Source organism: Phycodurus eques, chromosome 10 (assembly GCF_024500275.1).
Source record: "Phycodurus eques isolate BA_2022a chromosome 10, UOR_Pequ_1.1, whole genome shotgun sequence".
Taxonomy (NCBI): domain Eukaryota; kingdom Metazoa; phylum Chordata; class Actinopteri; order Syngnathiformes; family Syngnathidae; genus Phycodurus; species Phycodurus eques.
In genome coordinates, this window is record NC_084534.1 from 29,375,138 (window position 1) to 29,393,223 (window position 18,086).

General features: G+C 48.4%; 1 protein-coding gene and 2 pseudogenes across 2 annotated transcripts in view; 2 read left to right on the forward strand and 1 right to left on the reverse strand.

The window, feature by feature from the left end:
- Nucleotides 1-1,711: 1,711 nt before the first annotated feature.
- LOC133408935 (odorant receptor 131-2-like) lies at nucleotides 1,712-3,860 on the forward strand (annotated as a pseudogene).
- An 861-nt stretch (nucleotides 3,861-4,721) lies between these two features.
- Nucleotides 4,722-7,112, forward strand: LOC133408538 (odorant receptor 131-2-like; annotated as a pseudogene).
- matn4 (matrilin 4) overlaps nucleotides 6,868-18,086 on the reverse strand; it is a 33,282-nt gene continuing 22,063 nt past the window's right edge. The window contains exons 3-17 of one of the 2 annotated variants that reach the window (XM_061686934.1): nucleotides 17,768-17,943; nucleotides 16,704-16,862; nucleotides 15,720-15,951; nucleotides 15,326-15,448; nucleotides 13,609-13,731; nucleotides 12,098-12,220; nucleotides 11,889-12,011; nucleotides 10,909-11,031; nucleotides 10,445-10,567; nucleotides 10,265-10,362; nucleotides 9,526-9,657; nucleotides 8,989-9,172; nucleotides 8,567-8,719; nucleotides 8,376-8,480; nucleotides 6,868-7,482 (exon numbers count right to left, since the gene is read on the reverse strand). In XM_061686934.1, coding sequence (XP_061542918.1) covers nucleotides 7,424-7,482; nucleotides 8,376-8,480; nucleotides 8,567-8,719; nucleotides 8,989-9,172; nucleotides 9,526-9,657; nucleotides 10,265-10,362; nucleotides 10,445-10,567; nucleotides 10,909-11,031; nucleotides 11,889-12,011; nucleotides 12,098-12,220; nucleotides 13,609-13,731; nucleotides 15,326-15,448; nucleotides 15,720-15,951; nucleotides 16,704-16,862; nucleotides 17,768-17,943 — 2,036 coding nt within the window. In that variant the 3' untranslated portion in view covers nucleotides 6,868-7,423. The remainder of the gene's footprint in view (nucleotides 7,483-8,375; nucleotides 8,481-8,566; nucleotides 8,720-8,988; nucleotides 9,173-9,525; nucleotides 9,658-10,264; nucleotides 10,363-10,444; nucleotides 10,568-10,908; nucleotides 11,032-11,888; nucleotides 12,012-12,097; nucleotides 12,221-13,608; nucleotides 13,732-15,325; nucleotides 15,449-15,719; nucleotides 15,952-16,703; nucleotides 16,863-17,767; nucleotides 17,944-18,086) is intronic. The other variant, XM_061686935.1, reaches the window with a different exon arrangement.

The window sequence follows — 18,086 nt, forward strand, 5'->3', positions numbered from 1 at the left end:
AGCGGACGACCGACCGGACCGGGACCAGGTACGCGATGTCGGTGACGTCCCGCTTCTGGGCCAGCGTCGGATCGGGAACGCCGGTCTCTCGGACGCAAAAAATCTCGGACGAGAAGAAATGGTGGCCGAAGTCCCGAAAAGGTCCGGGGAAGGTGGAGATGAGGACTCGAGTCCTCCTTACCGTGCAGACGCGGGCGTGGTCAGGTTGAGGCCGCGCGGGGACGCGCCGATCCTGCAGAGGGCGTAACCGACGACACGCTCGCAGCTCATCTGGACATCGGGTCGTTCGGAACAGCACGTTCGACATCTGGAACAAAGGGAGTCCAAACCAGCTCACGAATCTTTCAATTGACATTTGAATAACCCTCAATACTTGTTCGTTAAGTTCACGGGCAAACGCCTCAAAATTCAAAACACTGGACGGCGTCCGACCCGGTGCTTGCACGAGGCGTACGTGACGAAGACCGTCATCATCATCATCAGAATGTTTCATAACCGCAAAAATGAATGAATTGTAGATGCGAAGAGATAACGAGGCGATGCCGGAGCCAAGCGGTCGGCACGGAAACGGCCAGACGATCTCAGGAGGGAACGCGTCGTTCTTCATATTGACGTGTTGACGCGCGTGTGCGTGCGTGCGTGCGCGTGTGTGTCTACCACACAGTTGGGGATATAAACGTTGCGCGGTCAGACGTGCGTCCTGCCGACAGGTGAGTGTCGACTTCACGCGCACTCGCGCGCCGCACATCTCGACAAATATCTCCGTTCACGATAGATCGTCTCGAAGATTTCCAGTATTTGAACCCTTTCTCATTTTCTGCATATAAATGACAAAATATGCATTCGGAACTTGGGAATAGTGTTGTCGTGGTTTGTTCTAATTCGTATTTATCAAACATATTTACATGTTGTATCTTATAGCAGCTATGATTTTGAAGTAGTCTCAATTTGTTTTTCCACAACTGTATATTGTACATACATGTGCATCACTTCTTCTGATTATGATTTGCTCTGTGTTAACGGTGAGAACTTTGTACAAGTTAGTCAAAGCTTGGAGGACTCGTGCTGTGTTTTGTTGTTCTAATCACGATCATAATAACATTCTTTTTCTAATGTTGACCTTTAGTGATTGTAAGTGAAGGACGTTTGAGTCAGCGTGTTCCTTTTATGCTTGCAGGTCAATTTCTTCATGATTCCGATGATGATTATGATGCGCTAACCAGTCATCCACCGCGCCGCCCTTTATTGTCATTATTTGATTTGATTGGATTGTGTCTACAGCATATTTAATTTGTTGGTTTTGTCAGATCTTAGTCATATTGCTCCATAATATGCTTATTTGATGATTAGAATTCTATTTGATTTCTTCTTTGATTTACAGCTCTGGCACATATTTTGGCGAAGCTTGAAGAAACATGTTCGACGCGTGAGATTGTCTGCCAACTAATGTGCCGCATTCGTGAAACGTGTTGATTCTTTTCATGATTATACAGTACGGCTGTTCCACGTTTTATACTCCCGTGCTTGATTTATCAGGTTTGGTGTTCACGAATCTACCGGGATCCGAATTGCGGGCCGCCGCGTACGTGTCGGAATGACTTTCTGAAGGTCGTCATTGAAAAATGTCCTTGCGGTCGTCGAGGTGAGCGCAGTCGCCTTGGCCGACGTCAGCGGGGTCGTGGAATACCGAGACTCGCTCGGCAAAGCGGCGGTCGACAATGTCGCGGCGCTCGCCGTCGGACTCTCCATCAACTACATTCAACGTCGGCCTCATGTACACCTTCTGTAAGCACCAGGTGGGAAACAACGCAACAACAACAAGTCAAGTCAAGGTTATTTACAGTATATAGTCGTTAACCTCAAAAGAGTCTGAAAGGGCCAACAGTTCCCAAAAGACGGGGTGGAGAGAGGTGGTGCGACATATCGCAGAGGAAGGGTGGGGAATGGATGCGGTAGGGCTCGGAGGAGATGTAGAGCTGGATGTCATCTGTGTGACAGTGCAACTTTTCTGAGAACTGAACCAAGTGGGAGAAAGAGGACAAGGCCGAGAACAGATCCTTGAGAAACACCCCTTTTGGAGGGCGGGGGGTATTGTTCTCAATTTTAGGTTGACTGACTTTCGGGGTGTAAGACTGAAATAGGTTGGGCTGTGAACTTGTGTCGACTTTCTGTGTCCCAGATGTTCTTCTCCAACCCTCGCTACATCCTGCTCTTCACCCTGGTTCTGAATGACATGATCCAGATGAGCGTGGGCATCACCCTGTTCGTCAACAGTTACGCCCTCTACAGGATCACCGTGTTATCGCGCGCCCCCTTCATCCTGATGGCCATCATCACCACCGAGAACACGCCCCTCATCCTGGCGTGCATGGCGGGCGAGTGCTACGTGGCCGTGCGGATGCGGGCGCGGCGGAGCGGCAGACGCACGGCCACGTAGGACAGGAGGACTCTGCTCCTCATCGCCTTGATTTTGACAATCAGCGTCGGCTCCGCTTTTCCGGACCTCTTTGTCACTTTGGCCACTGAACGGCGAGACTTCTTCTCCTCCAAAATCTCCTGCCTCCGAGAGACGGCCTTCCCCGGCAAGAAGCTGGCCCAGAAGCGGGACATCGCCTACGTCGTGTACCCGATCCTGGTCTGGTCGGTCATCTTCTTCACGTACTTCAAGATCCTGTTCACGGCCCAAGCGGCCAGCAAGGACGCCGAGAAGGCCCGGCCGACTATCGTCCTGCACGGCGCTCAGGTTCTGCTGTGCGTGACCACGTACGCCGTGCCTCTGGTCAAGGACGCGCTACTCCGCGTCTTCCCCAAGAACTCCTCCGACTCGCTGTTCGCCTGCTACATCGTCGTGCGGGTGTGGCCCCGCTCCGTCAGCCCCATCATCTACGGCGTGAGGGACGAGTGCTTCGGGAAGTACCTCCAACACTACCTCATCTGCAGGACTGCCCCGCACGGTGGTACCTCCTGATTTGCCAGCAAAAACGGCAGCAACAACAACAACAACAAGAAACAACAGTAATAACAACAGCAGCAACAACATTGGCCACCTATCAACAGGAACAACGATAACATACATCAAGAAAAACATAGCCCTCCCAAGAGCTGCCGAGAAGCAACAAGACAACAAAAATGAGCAACTTCAGCCAAAGATCGGCAAAAATTAAGACACATTACCAAGACCAGAAACATCAAAGACCAACACAAATAACAATGAATACCAACAAGAATAACTGTCTCCGAGCGACACTTCCTAACAACAAGAAAAACAACAACAAGAAATAACAACAAAACAAAGACCAATAGCACTGTCAACATAAACAAGAACATTGACATCAAAGAGCAACAAAATAACAACAAATAAACGATGCAAACACCACCACCAACAAAAAATCCTGACAATAAAGACTAGCAACAAAAATAATAACACGGACAACCAAAACAAAGACAAATAGCGAACACAATTAATGACCCATAAAAATGACAAATAACAAACCCGACCAGCAACGTCAAAGACCAACAAAAGTATGAATCAGACTAACATAATCCACAACCAAAACCACCTAAACTCAACCAAGAACACCACCGACGACATAACCGACCACATTTACAACAAATAGCAACGACAAGTCACCAAATAACAACAATCGACAAAGACCAGCAAAAATAGCAACAAGAACAACATCGACAAAAACCCGCTAACGACAACTGAGAACACCGCCGCCGACAAGAAAGACCAACAAATACCGACGAACAACAACAAGGACAGCGAATGCCGACACCGAGTACACGGTCGTTAATACCGAGTGCCGTTTGTAAAATGGCTCAGCCTGTGTCGGCGTGAAATAGGACGCAAATGGTACTTTAGTGGTGCCTAAACATTGAATAGGGTGTAAATATACGACATGAGGCGGCACGTTGGTCGACTGCTTAGAGCGTCTGCCTCGCAGTTCTGAGGACCGGGGTCCGATCCCCGGCCCCGCCTGTGTGGAGTTTGCATGTTCTCCCCGTGCCTGCGTGGGCTTTTCTCCTCCCACATCCCAAAAACATGTGTGGTAGGTTGATTGACAACTCTAAATTGCCCGTAGGTGCGAACGGTTGTTTGTTTGGATGTGCCCTGCGATTGGCCGGCGACCGTTTCAGGGCGTACCCCGCCTCCTGCCCGATGACAGCTGGGATGGGCTCCGGCACGCCCGCGACCCGCGTGAGGAGAAGCAACATACATACATAGATTTATATATATATATATATATAAAATGTATGTATGTACGCAAGCAAGTAGTCTTGAGAGATAGCCCGTGAGATAGTGGTCTAAGGCAGCGCTGAGGTGGAGTAATAATGGAGTGCAGTCATAAATCACCTTTGATGAGGTGTCGGTGAGCATAACTCATAGAAGATCATGAGCCACTTCAGTGAGGGTTGCCCTTCGTCCGGATTCCAATCGTTTCAATAGACTGTTGGAGGCCATGTGATCATTGAGCTCATTTTTTCAAGAATTTTGGTGATGAAGGAGATTGGACACCGGCCTATAGTTGCTAACGCTCTCAGGGCCGAGGTTGGATCTTTTGAGTCAGGCTCTTACAAGAGCTGATAGAGAGGGATGATCACTAATGTTAAGACTCAAAGGTCCCTGGATTGAAAACAGCTCTTCAACGAGTGTCACAGGGAGAGGGTCCAGCAAGCATGTCTCGCGGAGACCTACAAGAGGAAGCCATTGGCCACGGATGTGTATCTTCAAGGGAGGGGCAGGAGATGAAAGGCTGAAAGGGGGTGGTTGGCTTCAAAGGGAGTGGTTGGCTGTTTCATGTAAAAGCACTCACTTCGTACGTGGAGAGTAAAGTGACATGAGCGGTTCCGGTCTCCTCATGTTTCACGAAGTCCGCGTGTCTTCACGTGTCCTGTTGATGATCTCATTGCTTCCGCCACTGACGTTGCGGTCGACGTCGGTGTCGTTTTTGCGTCGTTGCCGGCGGCGCAGACGTTTCACGGAGAGCCCCGCTGCATCCTGTTCATCTACATGGCGATCAACGACGGCGCTGAGCCGAGCTTCGGGGTCGCCCTGTTCCTGCTCAGCTACATCGCGTCCCTGTGCTGCGTGTTCCTCCTGCTGACTGTTTGCAGCACCGCTCAGCCTCTGCGCCACGGCGGCGGAGCGCAACGTGGCCATCTGCAGGCCTCTCCGGCACCATCAGCTGCGCACGGCCAGGAGGACGTACCTGACCGTCGCGCTCATCTGCTTCGTGAGCGTGGCCCCCGACATCACCGACCTCTTCGCCACTCTGGCCAACGAGCCCCCGGGCTACTTCCGGGGCTCCGTCTGCCTGCGCGCCGACGTCTTCCCCGATCCCGTCATCGGCTTCGACTGCTTCCGCTCCCTGTGCGTCTTCCTCACGCCGGCGTTCACCTACGTCGAGATCCCGACGGCGGCGCGGTGCGCCTCGGCCCACGGGGGTCTGGCCCGAGAGGGCCCGCGACACGGTGCCGCTGCACGGCGTCCGGCCGGCCGTCTGCCTGCCGGCCTACGCGGAGCCGCTGCCGGTCTTCCCGGCCCGCACGCGGGAGATCCGCTACGTGGGCTACCTCCTGGTCAACGTCCTGCCCCGCTTCCTCGGCTCCGCGGTCTACGGCCGCTACGTCTACGGACACGTTCCGCAGATACCTCGACGGGACGCAGAAGTCCAGTCTGACGCCGCGCCAAGGCCAGGAGCCGGCCGCCGGGGGGAGCCCCCCGCCGAGAGCTTCTAGCGATTGGAGAAATAGTCTCGATGTTCAGTTTATTTCTGTTTTCATATTATATCTTGTTAATGCTATTATGATTTTCATGAGTATATTTTTGCTCCGATTTGACATTATTGTATTTAGTTATGATTGTACAACCCCGATTCCAATGAAGTTGGGACGTTGTGTTAAACGTAAATAAAAACAGAATACAATGATTTGCAAATCATGTTCGACCTGTATTTCATTGAATACAATACAAAGACAAGATATTTCATCTTCAAACTGATCAACTTGATTGTTTTTAGCAAATAATCATTAAGTTCGAATTTTATGGTTTGACAGTGTGCAGTGTGAGCTGGGCGGTAATTGTTTGTTGTAAATGTTCAATAATAGCATCGCTAAAATATGTATTCAAACTATTGAGTAGCTATGTTCATCCTAATGTTTCTCAAGTACCTTTTTTTTTTTAAATTGTTCATTAAGAATATTTAGTAAAAAAAAAACGTCAGGACGATGGAGAACGGCAAGCGGTCCAATATCCCGATTGGCCACATTGAGGTGGCAGAATGTCAAGTTTCCATTTTGATCACGGTAACGGAAAATGCTCTAAAATTGAACAATAATAATCATATCCATTCAAATAAAAGTAATAGATAAATATGTAGCCTGTTTCACTTAAGGCACATTTTTTATTGAATTTTAGCGAGTGAAGTCATGGTCATATCTAGTTTAAGTTACGCTGGTGAATAAGTTCATTTAAGTACAGAACATGAAAAAAAAAAATTATATATATATATATATATATATATATATATATATATATATATATTTATTTATTTTATTTTTTTGAGCGGCTGACGGTGTTGTGGTGCACTCGCCTGACTTTGGTGCGGGCTGTTGGCGTGGGATCAGTTCCCACTCAGTGACGGTGCGAATGTGAGTGCGAATGGTCGTCCGTGTCTGTATGTGCCCCGCGACTGACTGGCGACCAGTTCAGGGCGTAGTCCGCCTTTCGCCCGAAGTCCGCTGGGATAGGCTCCGGCGCCCCGCGACCCTAACCGGGATAAGCGGTGTTGAAAATGGATGGATGGATGATTTAGAGTCTTCGTAGCGCTGCTGTAAAAAACATTCCAGTTTTGTAAAGTCGTTTATTGGTGTCCGTTCCGTACGTCACAAACAAAAAAGAAAGCATAAGAAACAAAAAAGAATGCATTTGTCATACAAAAGTTGTGACGTGTGTCTTTCTTTCTTTGGTCCGCCAAGACGCAAAGGTCATGCCCAACATTTCTTTCCAGAATCGGAGCAAAGGTCACGTTGGAGCTCGGAATGGTCGAGTGGTCATCGTCGTGACAACCGTCAAAAGCAAAAGCGTCACAGCATCAACCGAAAACTGAACCGACTTCCTGCAGAAACGCAAGCAGCAACTTGCTGAGGATTCTTCTTCTTCTTGCTTTTGTCAACGTTGTTGTTCTTCGTGTTCACGTCGTTCTTGTTGTTTTTGCTGTCGCTTGTTCTTGTTTTTGTCGATGTTGCCGCCGTCGGTGTCTATTGTCGGTCGTCTTTCTGTCGCTATCGTTTTTGTTGTCATTGATGTGTTGTTCTTGCTTTTCTCGTTGTTGATGTCTTTGTTGTAATTCTCGTTGTTCCGCTTCTCGCCACTGTCATCGTGACTGCGGGACTCGAGGGTCTTCCCGTTTCCTGCGCATCACTTCCCGTTGAGCAGCCGCCGCTCCAGCTGCTCCACTCGGGCGCTCATCGCCGCCAGTGGACGCCGAGACGTTAAGGATTTAAAAACCTCAAAAGTTCACGAGCTGACCGCCACGACGAGACCCTTTCACGCAGTCGCCCGGCAAAGTCCGAGATTTTCCCGGGTCGCTATTCTGTTCGGATGCCACCGAAACCCAATTGACGGACCGAGACGACCCGGCAACATTTTGGCCTTTGGGCGTACTTTGGGGAGGCGTTTTGGAAGCTGTGTGAAAGGGACTCGTGGAAAGCCAGAATGAGGGTTCGCAGCAATTCTCAAAGGTGTTTTCCGTGTGACACATCAGACCAGATTTGAAAGGGAAAAGAGGCAAAACAGAGGCGACGCACGTCGGTGTGAAAGGGAATAAGAAAAAGGCCAGCTGTGAAGTCCACAGCTGACATTCGCTTCTCCAGCGCTGACGTGTGGAAAAAAAGTGTTTTATACACTGAGACCCCACTGGGTTCTGTGTGAAAGGCACCGCTGGATAAATGCGGTGCCTACGTGTGCGGCGAGGATTCTGCAATTTCCCGGAAACTTTGAAAGGAGCGAGCCAGACACTGACGTTATCTCAGGATCTGATCGGGGGGGCGATGCGTGCTGCGTCCAAGCGCGCAGAAACTTCGCTGGGTTCTGTGTGAAAGGCACAGGTGGATAAATGCCTCGTCTCCTCTTACGGCTCCGATCGGCCGATGTCCGGGGAACGCGGCGAGATTGCGCCAGTGTGACAAATTGACGCGAGTTCGAACACCTGACACTCACTTCTAGCGCCCTGTTGTGTTGAAAGCAATTTTCACTGCGTTTCTGTGTGAAAGGCGCGGCCGATGAATGTGCTGTCGACTTAAACGAATCCGATTGGCCAGTTTTGCGGGAAGCGGAAGAGCAGAGTGAAGTGCGCGCGTGAAAAGGATATGCGATTGCGTGATGCGGTCCAGGTTGGTCACGGTGGCCTGCTGGAAGTCCACCAGGTTCTCGCAGGCGCACGGATCCTTCACCTCGATCTCGCCTTGGCTTTCCTCTGCGGACGGGAAGACCGATCAGCCCTTGGGAAAACCTAACCAAACGCTTTCATGCCACTTTTAGCGGGGTTTTTTTCCTCTGTACCAGGACACACGTTGAGTTTGAGGTTGAGCGCAATGGCGCCGATGGCGCCGAAGTCGGAGGCGTAGTAGAAATGCTTCTCCGCGGGCTCCGAGGCGATTTGGCGAAGCTCCTCCTCCAGCGCTTTGCCCACGCCCACCGCGTACATGACGATTCCTGACGGGACGCAAAGGTTACACAGTCGGCAAACGGGAACGAGGAGCAGATGGTGAGAAAACGGGGAAGAAAAGTCTAGAAAATAGGAAGCGAATGGAAACCAAACACCAAGCAGACGGGAGGTGAACGGGAAGCCAAAAGCAAGCAAATAGGAAGCGGACGCAAAGGGACACAAAAGGGAAGCAAATGGGAAGGTTAAGCGACGCAAACGGAAGCAGACGGGAAGTAGATCAAGGAGAAGCAAGCGACGGCAAGCGAAGGCATCTGACCCGCTCGTTTGGCCTTCTTGGCGTACTCGCTGACGTCGTCCTGCGAGCGTCCGTCGGTGAAGACCAGACCGATGCGGGGAATTCCGCGGGCCGACGGCCGCGCCCCTTCCGCCTCCGAGAAGCTGCTCTCCAGCATGTGCGCCAGCGCCAGGCCCGTCATCGTGCCCTTCTCCATGTACTCGATCTGCACGCCGCGAGAAAACCAAAAACGACTCACGCGGACCGGACCGGACCGGACCGGACACACGCACGCACGGACGCTTGTTTTGCGGTTTTCCTTTTACGCTTTGTTTCGAAATTGAAAAAGATCTTTTCAAAATGAAACAATTCTCTGTGCGCATTTAGAGAAGAAAAAATGTCTTTCATTTTGGAATACGTTTTTTTCGCCATTGACAAAAAAATGAAAGCTTTTCCTTTCATCATGTCAATCAATTACATTTGAAAATAAAAGCTTTCAGTCGAGCACGTATTCCTCTCCTGGTCTAGTTGTCATTTCAGACTCAAAGCTTGTAAGAGGAAGCGGGATTGCACGTCGACCTTCATGACGGCAGCTTTGATGTCGTCCGCGCTGTGGAACCGGTCCAGGGTGAACTCGGCCCTCACCCGACTGGAGTACTGGACCAGACCCACCCGGGTGCCGTGCTCCGACACGTCCAGGGTGTCCACCACCTGAGGGAGGGACGGCGTCAATGATGCTTTTCAAAAAGTAGTGAATGCTATTCCCGAATCACTAGATCGGGATTTCTTTGTAGATTGTGGTGAAGAACAGTTCAGTTGTATTGAACTTTGTCTGCTGCTTTTTATCAAGTGGACCTGGATGGCTCCCAAATATGTCCACTAGAAATCCCGTCATAGCGATTCGGGAGTTAGAAATGAGCCAATGATTCCGAACGCAGTCGCCGCATACAGAATCATTCGCTCGTTCTTCACTGCCAAATCACCCCAAAAAAAAATAATTGTCCTTGTATTGAACTTTTGATGCTATTTTTATGTCGAACATTAGGTAGTTGACTGATGAGTCCACCCAAAAAAAAACAGTCCTGTGTTCGTGATTCGGGAGTTGGGATGAAAGAATGATTCAAACGCAGCGACTGCTTCAGGAGTCGTTCACTCATTTCCGACAAAGGGATTTTTGGGTGGATTTTGTTCAGTCGGTTTGAACTTTTGGTGCTATTTTGATACAGTGCGGTATCATAAAAAGTCCACACAAAGAAATCCCTGTGTGGTGATTCGGGAGTGGCGAATGAGCCAAAGATTGGGAAGACGGCGGCGTCACCTCGTTGACGAACTTCTTGACCAGCTCGAAGTTGTGAGGCCGAACGCTCTTGGAACCGTCGATGACCAGCACCAGGTCGACGATGGCCGACTTGCACGCTGAAGCGGGACAACAACAACAACAAGTCAATGACTGTACGCGTCCGCGTCCGCGTCCGCGTCCGCGTCCGCGAGTGCTTACATCCACAGCTCTTGCCGTCCTCCTGCAGCAGTTGCCCATCCGGGCACACGCAGTAAAACGAGCCCGCCGTGCTCACGCAGCGATGCTCGCATCCGTGATCCGGCGAGTTGCACACGTCCGAGGCTGCGCACACGCACGACCGTGACTAACTGAAGGAAGCGTCAAACCTGATGTGACATTATGGCGCCGCATCCTGTTTCATTGATGTATAAATATGCAAATGAATGCATATTGGGGCCAGTAAAAAAAGGAATAGCTATAAAGATAAAGAAATATATCAACAAACAAATCGATACAATTTAAAATACGCAGAATATAAAATGAATACGAAAAGAAACATCAACGCATTGAAAAAATGAAAACAAATAAGGTTTGCAAATGACTAAATGTGTTCAGAAATATAGCAAGATAAAAGCAAACAACTGACAAATGTGCAAATATCTAAAGAAGTAAATGATGCGTACGCGTGCACGTCTTCTTGTCACGGTTGAGCGTGAAGCCTCGGTTGCATTCGCACGCGAAGACGCCGGGAGCACTCACGCAGATCTGCTCGCAGTCGTGTTCGCCGTCGGCGCACACGTCGATGGCTGCGACACACACACACACACACACACACACACAGGCATAAGTACGCAAAAACAACCGTGTCCTTGTCATTCATCGGTTTTCGTGCTATTTGAGCATTCGAGAAACGCCCGCGAGGCAGCAAGTGACGAAGAGTTTAATAGTTTAACAGCTTCCGGAAAGAAGCTGTTCTGGTCCCGCACCGGACGCTCCGTAGCCTCCTGCCTGAGGGGAGCGGACGGAAGAGACAGCGACATGAAATGAAATGCTGCGATCCAATACATCGTGCTACTCCTTCTGGTGCGCCCGCTTGGCCACTGGCAGGCAGTATAATACAGCCGTGCAGACACAAATGAAGAAGAATAGACTTTGAATCTACTGCTACTCAGTAAGTTGCTGTAAGAGTCGTTGTTCTTAAAAAAGAGTATTGTTCTATTATCTTGTTACGCCATTTGAGTTCAACTATTTGTTGCTTAAAGGGTTGTAACGTGGTGACTATGGATGCTAAATGATGAGCGTGTCACGTTAGCATGAAGCTAGCTGGCCACACTTATAGGCAAGTCGTTTGCAAGGTGTGATTCTCTTTTGGGTTGTTGTTGAGTTTGAGAGTCAACTTCAGCTGGGAGCGGCAACAACCAGCGCGAAGCCTCGTTTTTAGGACTTTTACGCTCATCTCAAGGCACCAACCACTGTGCTGCCGGACATAGGAAACGTTGGCATTTTCATGTATTTGGACGACCTTTGAACCCCAATGACGGGGCTCATGTGTTTCCTCTCACTTGTGTAGAAAATCCTAATTTTCAGTTGACTTGCTTCAGCTCTGCGCGTGTGTGCGTATGTGCGCGTCTGTGTGTGTGAGTGTGAGCGTGCGTGTCCGTACGCGTGCACGTCTTCTTGTCGCGGTTGAGCGTGAAACCTCGTTCGCAGTCGCACGCGAAGACGCCGGGAGAACTCACGCAGATCTGCTCGCAGTCGTGTTCGCCGTCGGCGCACAAGTCGATGGCTGCCGCACGCAAGTTGCATCATTATCACAGTGTGTGTGTGTGTGTGTGTGCGTGCACGTGAGCGTGCGTGCGTGCGTGCGCTCACCCTGGCAGGCGGCGCCGTCGTCCATCAGCCGGTATCCGTCTTTGCAGCGGCACCGAAATCCGTTCAGCACGCTCACGCACTCGTGGTCGCACGTGTGATTACCGAACGAACAAAAGTCCAACGCTGAGCAACACGCACACAAACAACACGACAACACGTCACGAGTTTTGGGATGGGAAAAGGTGGCCGTCGTGTTGAAGTTTGGTGAAAGCAGAGCGGTCGGAAAGATTTCGCCGCGATGCTGCAAACGAACGCAATAAGTCGCCAACACAAGTCAAAGCAAAGTTTTCAAGTCCAGCTCGAAACTCTTCGGTTTTCCCTCACGCTTACGATCGAGCATACGAGAGTGTTTCCATTTTGAAACGATCTTTCTTGCTTTCAATCACGCAAAGCAGTGCTCCCCAACCGCCTCAATGAGAGTAGACTTTGAACTCCGTAAAAGTAGTTCTGCCTGTCGAGCAGCAACCTACGACCGTAGTATCTGTATGGGAGCGGACTTGGCGCGTGAGAGTTAACTGTTGCGATGAACCCGTATTGTAAGTAGGACTCCTGATATTGGGTTGTTTCGTTCAAAAGAACAAATCTTTTCAGTCGACGTCATGAACCGAATTAGTTTAGGAAATGATTTTGTTCTTTGAGCTGCGCCGCCCGCTCGGACCGGAAACGGAAGCGTTCTGTGCCGTCTCGACGTGTCGGTCGAGACGCCCGGCTGGTCAATTTTCAAAAATAAAACACCTTGACACAGAAATGATAGAAATTGGTCATTCTTTCTCTGCGGCCCGCTAGCAAATGCCTCACGGCCCGGCACCGCTCCGCGGACCGGCGGTTGGGGACCGCTGACGTGAAGCACGCTGACTTTGCCTGTGCACGAAATGCGACATAGAAATCAATTTGCTTTGCTTTGCGTGAAGTGAAAAGTGCAAAAAAATGGGGACTTTGGACAAAAGTATTGGAACACTGCGCATATGGACGACGCTCTTGGTAACCCTGCTCTTGGGCAAAAGTATCGGGACACCCTTCGAACGTGAAAAGTGACAAAGAAAATGTCATGTTTGGACACAGGTATTGTAACACCTGCAGGAAGAGAAAAGTGAAGAAAAGCGTTTAGCGTTTAGGCAAAAGTAGCGATGTTTTTGGGAGAATTCTCTCTTGACCGTTGAGTACGTTTCGCAAGCACTTTGGACGCGTGACATTTCAATGAACACAATGACAGATAACTGTATACAAAAACCTTTCCTTCTTTCTGACACACACGACGATTCGCCCACACGTCAAACGGCCGCTGTGTAGCGCCAACTGCCGGCGAGGAGGACTTACTCCAGGTCAGCTTTTTTTGCCTTAAGTATCGGTGGCCGGCATCGGCAGCCTTCGCAAGTGCTCAATACGTTGAAATAAGGTCCCTAACCTGAACCCGATACCAATAGCTGCTACTTGCCGCTCTTTAGGAAAAAGTATCGAGACACCTGCAGGAAGTGAAAAGGGACAATAAATACTTCCAAAAGGTGACCTACTGGTGCACGTCTTCTTGTCGCGGTTGAGCGTGAAACCTCGTTCGCAGTCGCACGCGAAGACGCCGGGAGAACTCACGCAGATCTGCTCGCAGTCGTGTGCGCCGTCGGCGCACAAGTCGATGGCTGCCGCACGCTCACGCGCACACGCACACGCACACGCACACACACACACACACACACACACACACTCATTGTTCAATGTTTAAAAACAACAACTTTTTTCTCACACATTGAAGTATGTCTCAAGCAAAAAAATATCACATTTTGAAACTTTTGTAAAATTAACTTCTATTTTTCTCCAAATTATGACTTTCCCCCCCCCCCCCCCAAAAAATCTTACAATATTCACAATTCACATTCAATATTCTTTGGCAATATACAGTGGCTACAGAAAGTTTTCAGACCCCCTTAAATTTTTCACTCTTTTTTGAAATTGCAGCCATTTGCTAAAATCATTTACGTTCATTTTTTTCCACATTAATGTACAACGTCCCAATTCCAAGGAAGTTGGGACGTTGTGTTAAACATAAATTAAAAACAGAATACAATCAAATGTTCGACCTATATTTAATTGAATACACCGCGTTTTTAATTAATTAATTAATTTTAGATATTTAATGTTCAAACTGATCAACTTGATTGTTTTTAGCAAATAATCCTGAACTTTTAAATTTAAATGTTATGGCTGCAACACGTTCTGGGGAAAAAAGCTGGGACAGGCTCATGTTGACCCACTGTGTGACATCACCTTTTCTTTGAACAACATTCAATAAACGTTTGGGAACTGAGGACGCTAATCGTTCAAGCTTTGTCGGTGGAATTCTTTCCCATTCTCGCTCGATGTACAGCTTCAGCCGTTCAACGGTCCGGGGTCTCCGTTGTCGTATTTTCCGCTTCATAATGAGCCAGACATTTTCAATGGGAGACTGGTCTGGACTGCAGGCAGGCCAGTCTAGTACCCGCACTCTTTTACGACGAAGCTACGCTGTTGTAACACGTGCAGAATGTGCTTTGCCATCGTCTTGCTGAAATAAACACGGGCGCCCGTGAAAAAGACGTCGCTTGGATGGCAGCGTATGTTTCTCCAAAACCTGTATGTACCTTTCAGCATGAATGGTGCCTTCACAGATCAGAATCAGAATCAGAATCATCTTTATTTGTCAAGTATGTCCAAAAAACACACAAGGAATTTGTCTCCGGTCGTCGGAGCCGCTCTAGTACGACAACCTTTCGATTGTCAATTGACAGAGAACACTTTGGAGACAGAAAGACATTGAGAAAAACAGTCACTGAGCAATAAAGGCTTGCTAGTTATCTGGTCATGCCGGTACAAATGATTATTTTTTGGACAATTGTGCAAAAAGATGCAGAGTCCTCTAGCACTTCGAGCAGTTCGAATGACTAATATAGCAATAGTCCGGCGCAATGACCGTCGCGCAAAGGGCGCCGAGACGTGTGTAAGTAACAGATGTGTAAGTTACCCGTGCCATTGGCACGAACCCAGCCCCATACCTTCACAGATGCTGCCTTGTAAAATAACGCAACTTTAATTTTGTAAAATGACTACATTATTATTAGCATATGTTCATTTTCCTCATACTTGTTAAAGTGCCACGAAGGTCCAAGTCAACTTTTATTTGCGTCAATTGCTAATGATTGAGCGTCGTCATCGTCATTATTATTATTATTATTATTATTATAATTTGATGCCATTCACCTGCGCAGGCCTTGCCGTCGTCGTTGAGCGTGTATCCCGGCAGGCAGAGGCAGCGGAAAGAGCCTGGAGAACTTTCACAAATGTGCTCACAGCCGTGTTCGGACTCCACGCAAAGATCCACACCTGCATCAACGACAACGACATCGACATCGACAACAACAACAAGGACAACGACAATGCTGTCGTCAAAGTATGAAGTTGCTCTCAAAGCTTCTTAATAAAATTGTTGTTGAAATCCTCAAAGTTTTGTCAAAGTCTTGTGATATCATTTTCCAAGATTCATTAAAAGAGTATCGCGATACCATTGTAAAAGCTTCGCAATCTAATGTGTCCTTGTTGGATATTATGGTCTGGCGTGGAGCTGGAGGATCTTTGATGGGTGCGAAGGTCTCACCGCAGAGTTTATCCTGGAACTGAAGTCCAAACTGGTGGATGAGGTCAAAGGTTTCCACCAGGAAGACGTGGTCCTCGAAGGGCAGGGACGCCATGGCCCTGAGGGACGCCGTGTCGGCCCGGGCCACGCCCACCGCGAAGATCTCGATGCCTTTCTCGCGAGCCTCCGCCGCCACCTCCGCCACGCGGTCCTGAGGACGGCCGTCCGTCACGATGACCGCCACGTTGGGCACCTGCCGGGATAAAAATGGGCTTTCGTCAAATTTAGAGGCGCAACACTTCATCGATTAATGCACAACTAATCCATCATCAAAGTAATGGAAATCCATTTTGATGACGGATTCATTATTTAGAGACCTTGTGTAACTTAAAATTGTCCAAATCCGAGGGAACGCAACAGTAAATCTTCTCGGATTACTGCAGTCCTCAATGAAAGCAGACGGATTAGCCTTGAGTTTTTCAAAATAAGACATTGGCAAACATCTTCTTGTGCTTTGGTAAACAATCATCAACATTTTTGCCGATTTTCTGACAGATGTTACAGACCAAACCGGGAACTGAATCATCAATTCAATCAATTCATGAAAAACAAACAAAAACAAACGATAGTTAGATTAATCTATTCCCAAAATATTTGTAGCTGTAGTCTTGACTCACGTTTAATTTACAATTTAGTTGAACCTGAAGCAAACTCAGCGGTGAATATCAAATGTATTCTCATGAATCAGTAGCTAAGAAGTCACTACCTGTGTCAAAAAGGTGATATACTGGTATAAATTATAGTATATGTATTCCGATTTATTGAGGGGTACCTGTATATGCAGAGTGTGTCAAAGGTTTGGAAACATCTCATTCAAACAAAGTGGAATAAAACCTACTTGAACTGAAAATGCTTGTGCGACCATCTTTGATTCGGAATGTTCAACCGATGGAATGCGTAACGATCGCGACAGCAGGAAAAAGTCCCGGCGCTGGCGTGGCTCACCTCGGGCCGGTCGCCTCGGTGCTCGCTGAAGGCGTTGTTGATGACGTAGCGGATGGCGAGGCCCGTCATGGTGCCCTGCGCCAGCGGCACGATGCGCCGGATGGCGTCCACCATGCCGGACACGTCGCCGTAAGAGTTCAACGAGAACTCGCTGCGGACCTAAAAACACCGCCGTCATGTCCTCGATCCTCTCAAACCCGAGTCCCCGGACAGCCGGCCGACTCTCATTTCCACATTTTGTACACATTCAAACCATTGCGACTTTCAAGGGCTCAGCTCATTCCAATTCTAAATCGCTTGCAAATTTCTCAACGAAAGCCCCAACTTAATCTAATTTTTGACATTTGTGGACAAATTCAAACCATTCCAACTTCTAACTGTTCAGCTAATTCCATATTATTCCACATCATGTATGATTTCATTCAGCATCTCAGCCTTCACACGCAATTTCGGCAATCGCGGCATCATCGAGTTATCATTAAAATTCCTACAGGCAAGATCAAACTGCACTTGACTGCTTGTTTGCGTCTGCCAATCAATGTTTCACTGCAAGAAATTGAAAGTTGCATCATAGCAGAAAAGCATATGGGGAAAAAAATACATTGGCTACTACACACGGATAGTAGACAACACATCTATCAAGTTTTTCTTTTTCATATTTTAGATTGGAATCAATGATTGAAAACCTTATGCTACGTTTTAAATTATTACATTTGATCATTAAGTATAATTGAAATCTTAGAAAAGTAAGAGAAGGGTAGCAATTTATTCTGTAAGCGTACATAAATCCTCGAAGGGTAGGATGGCTAGAATGTTCGGAAAAGTCGCTAAGCATTCGAAAAACTCCATTGAATTTGGTGATGTTACTTACTATCAACCAGGTCATGAATATTCAAATCGGAACAAAATCGTCACACAAAAGAAATTCGACGGCATTAAGGAGTACACGCGGTAGTTATGTTTCATGGGCGTTGGAAAACAAATTGCCTGTAAGGCGAAAAGTTTGAGAAGGTCCAAGGTAGAAGAAGGAGAAGAAGAAGGAGAAAGTGTGAGGACGCGCCGACCTGACTGGAGTACTGGACCACGCCCACTCTGGTGGCGCTGAGTCCGATGTCCAGCGTGTCCAGGATGTCGATGATGAACTTCGTCATGCTCTCGAAGTCGTGCGGCCGGACGCTGCGCGAGCTGTCGATCAGGAAGACCAGGTCCGCCGGGCCCGACTGGCATTTCTCCTCAGAACCTGACACCGCGAGGTTTCTTAATCACGATACTTTGATGAGAGTATTATCATGACCACAATATCGTGATACTTTGACAAAAATAATCGCACAATACTAAGACAAGGACATGATCACAATACTTGAACAACAATATCACGACACT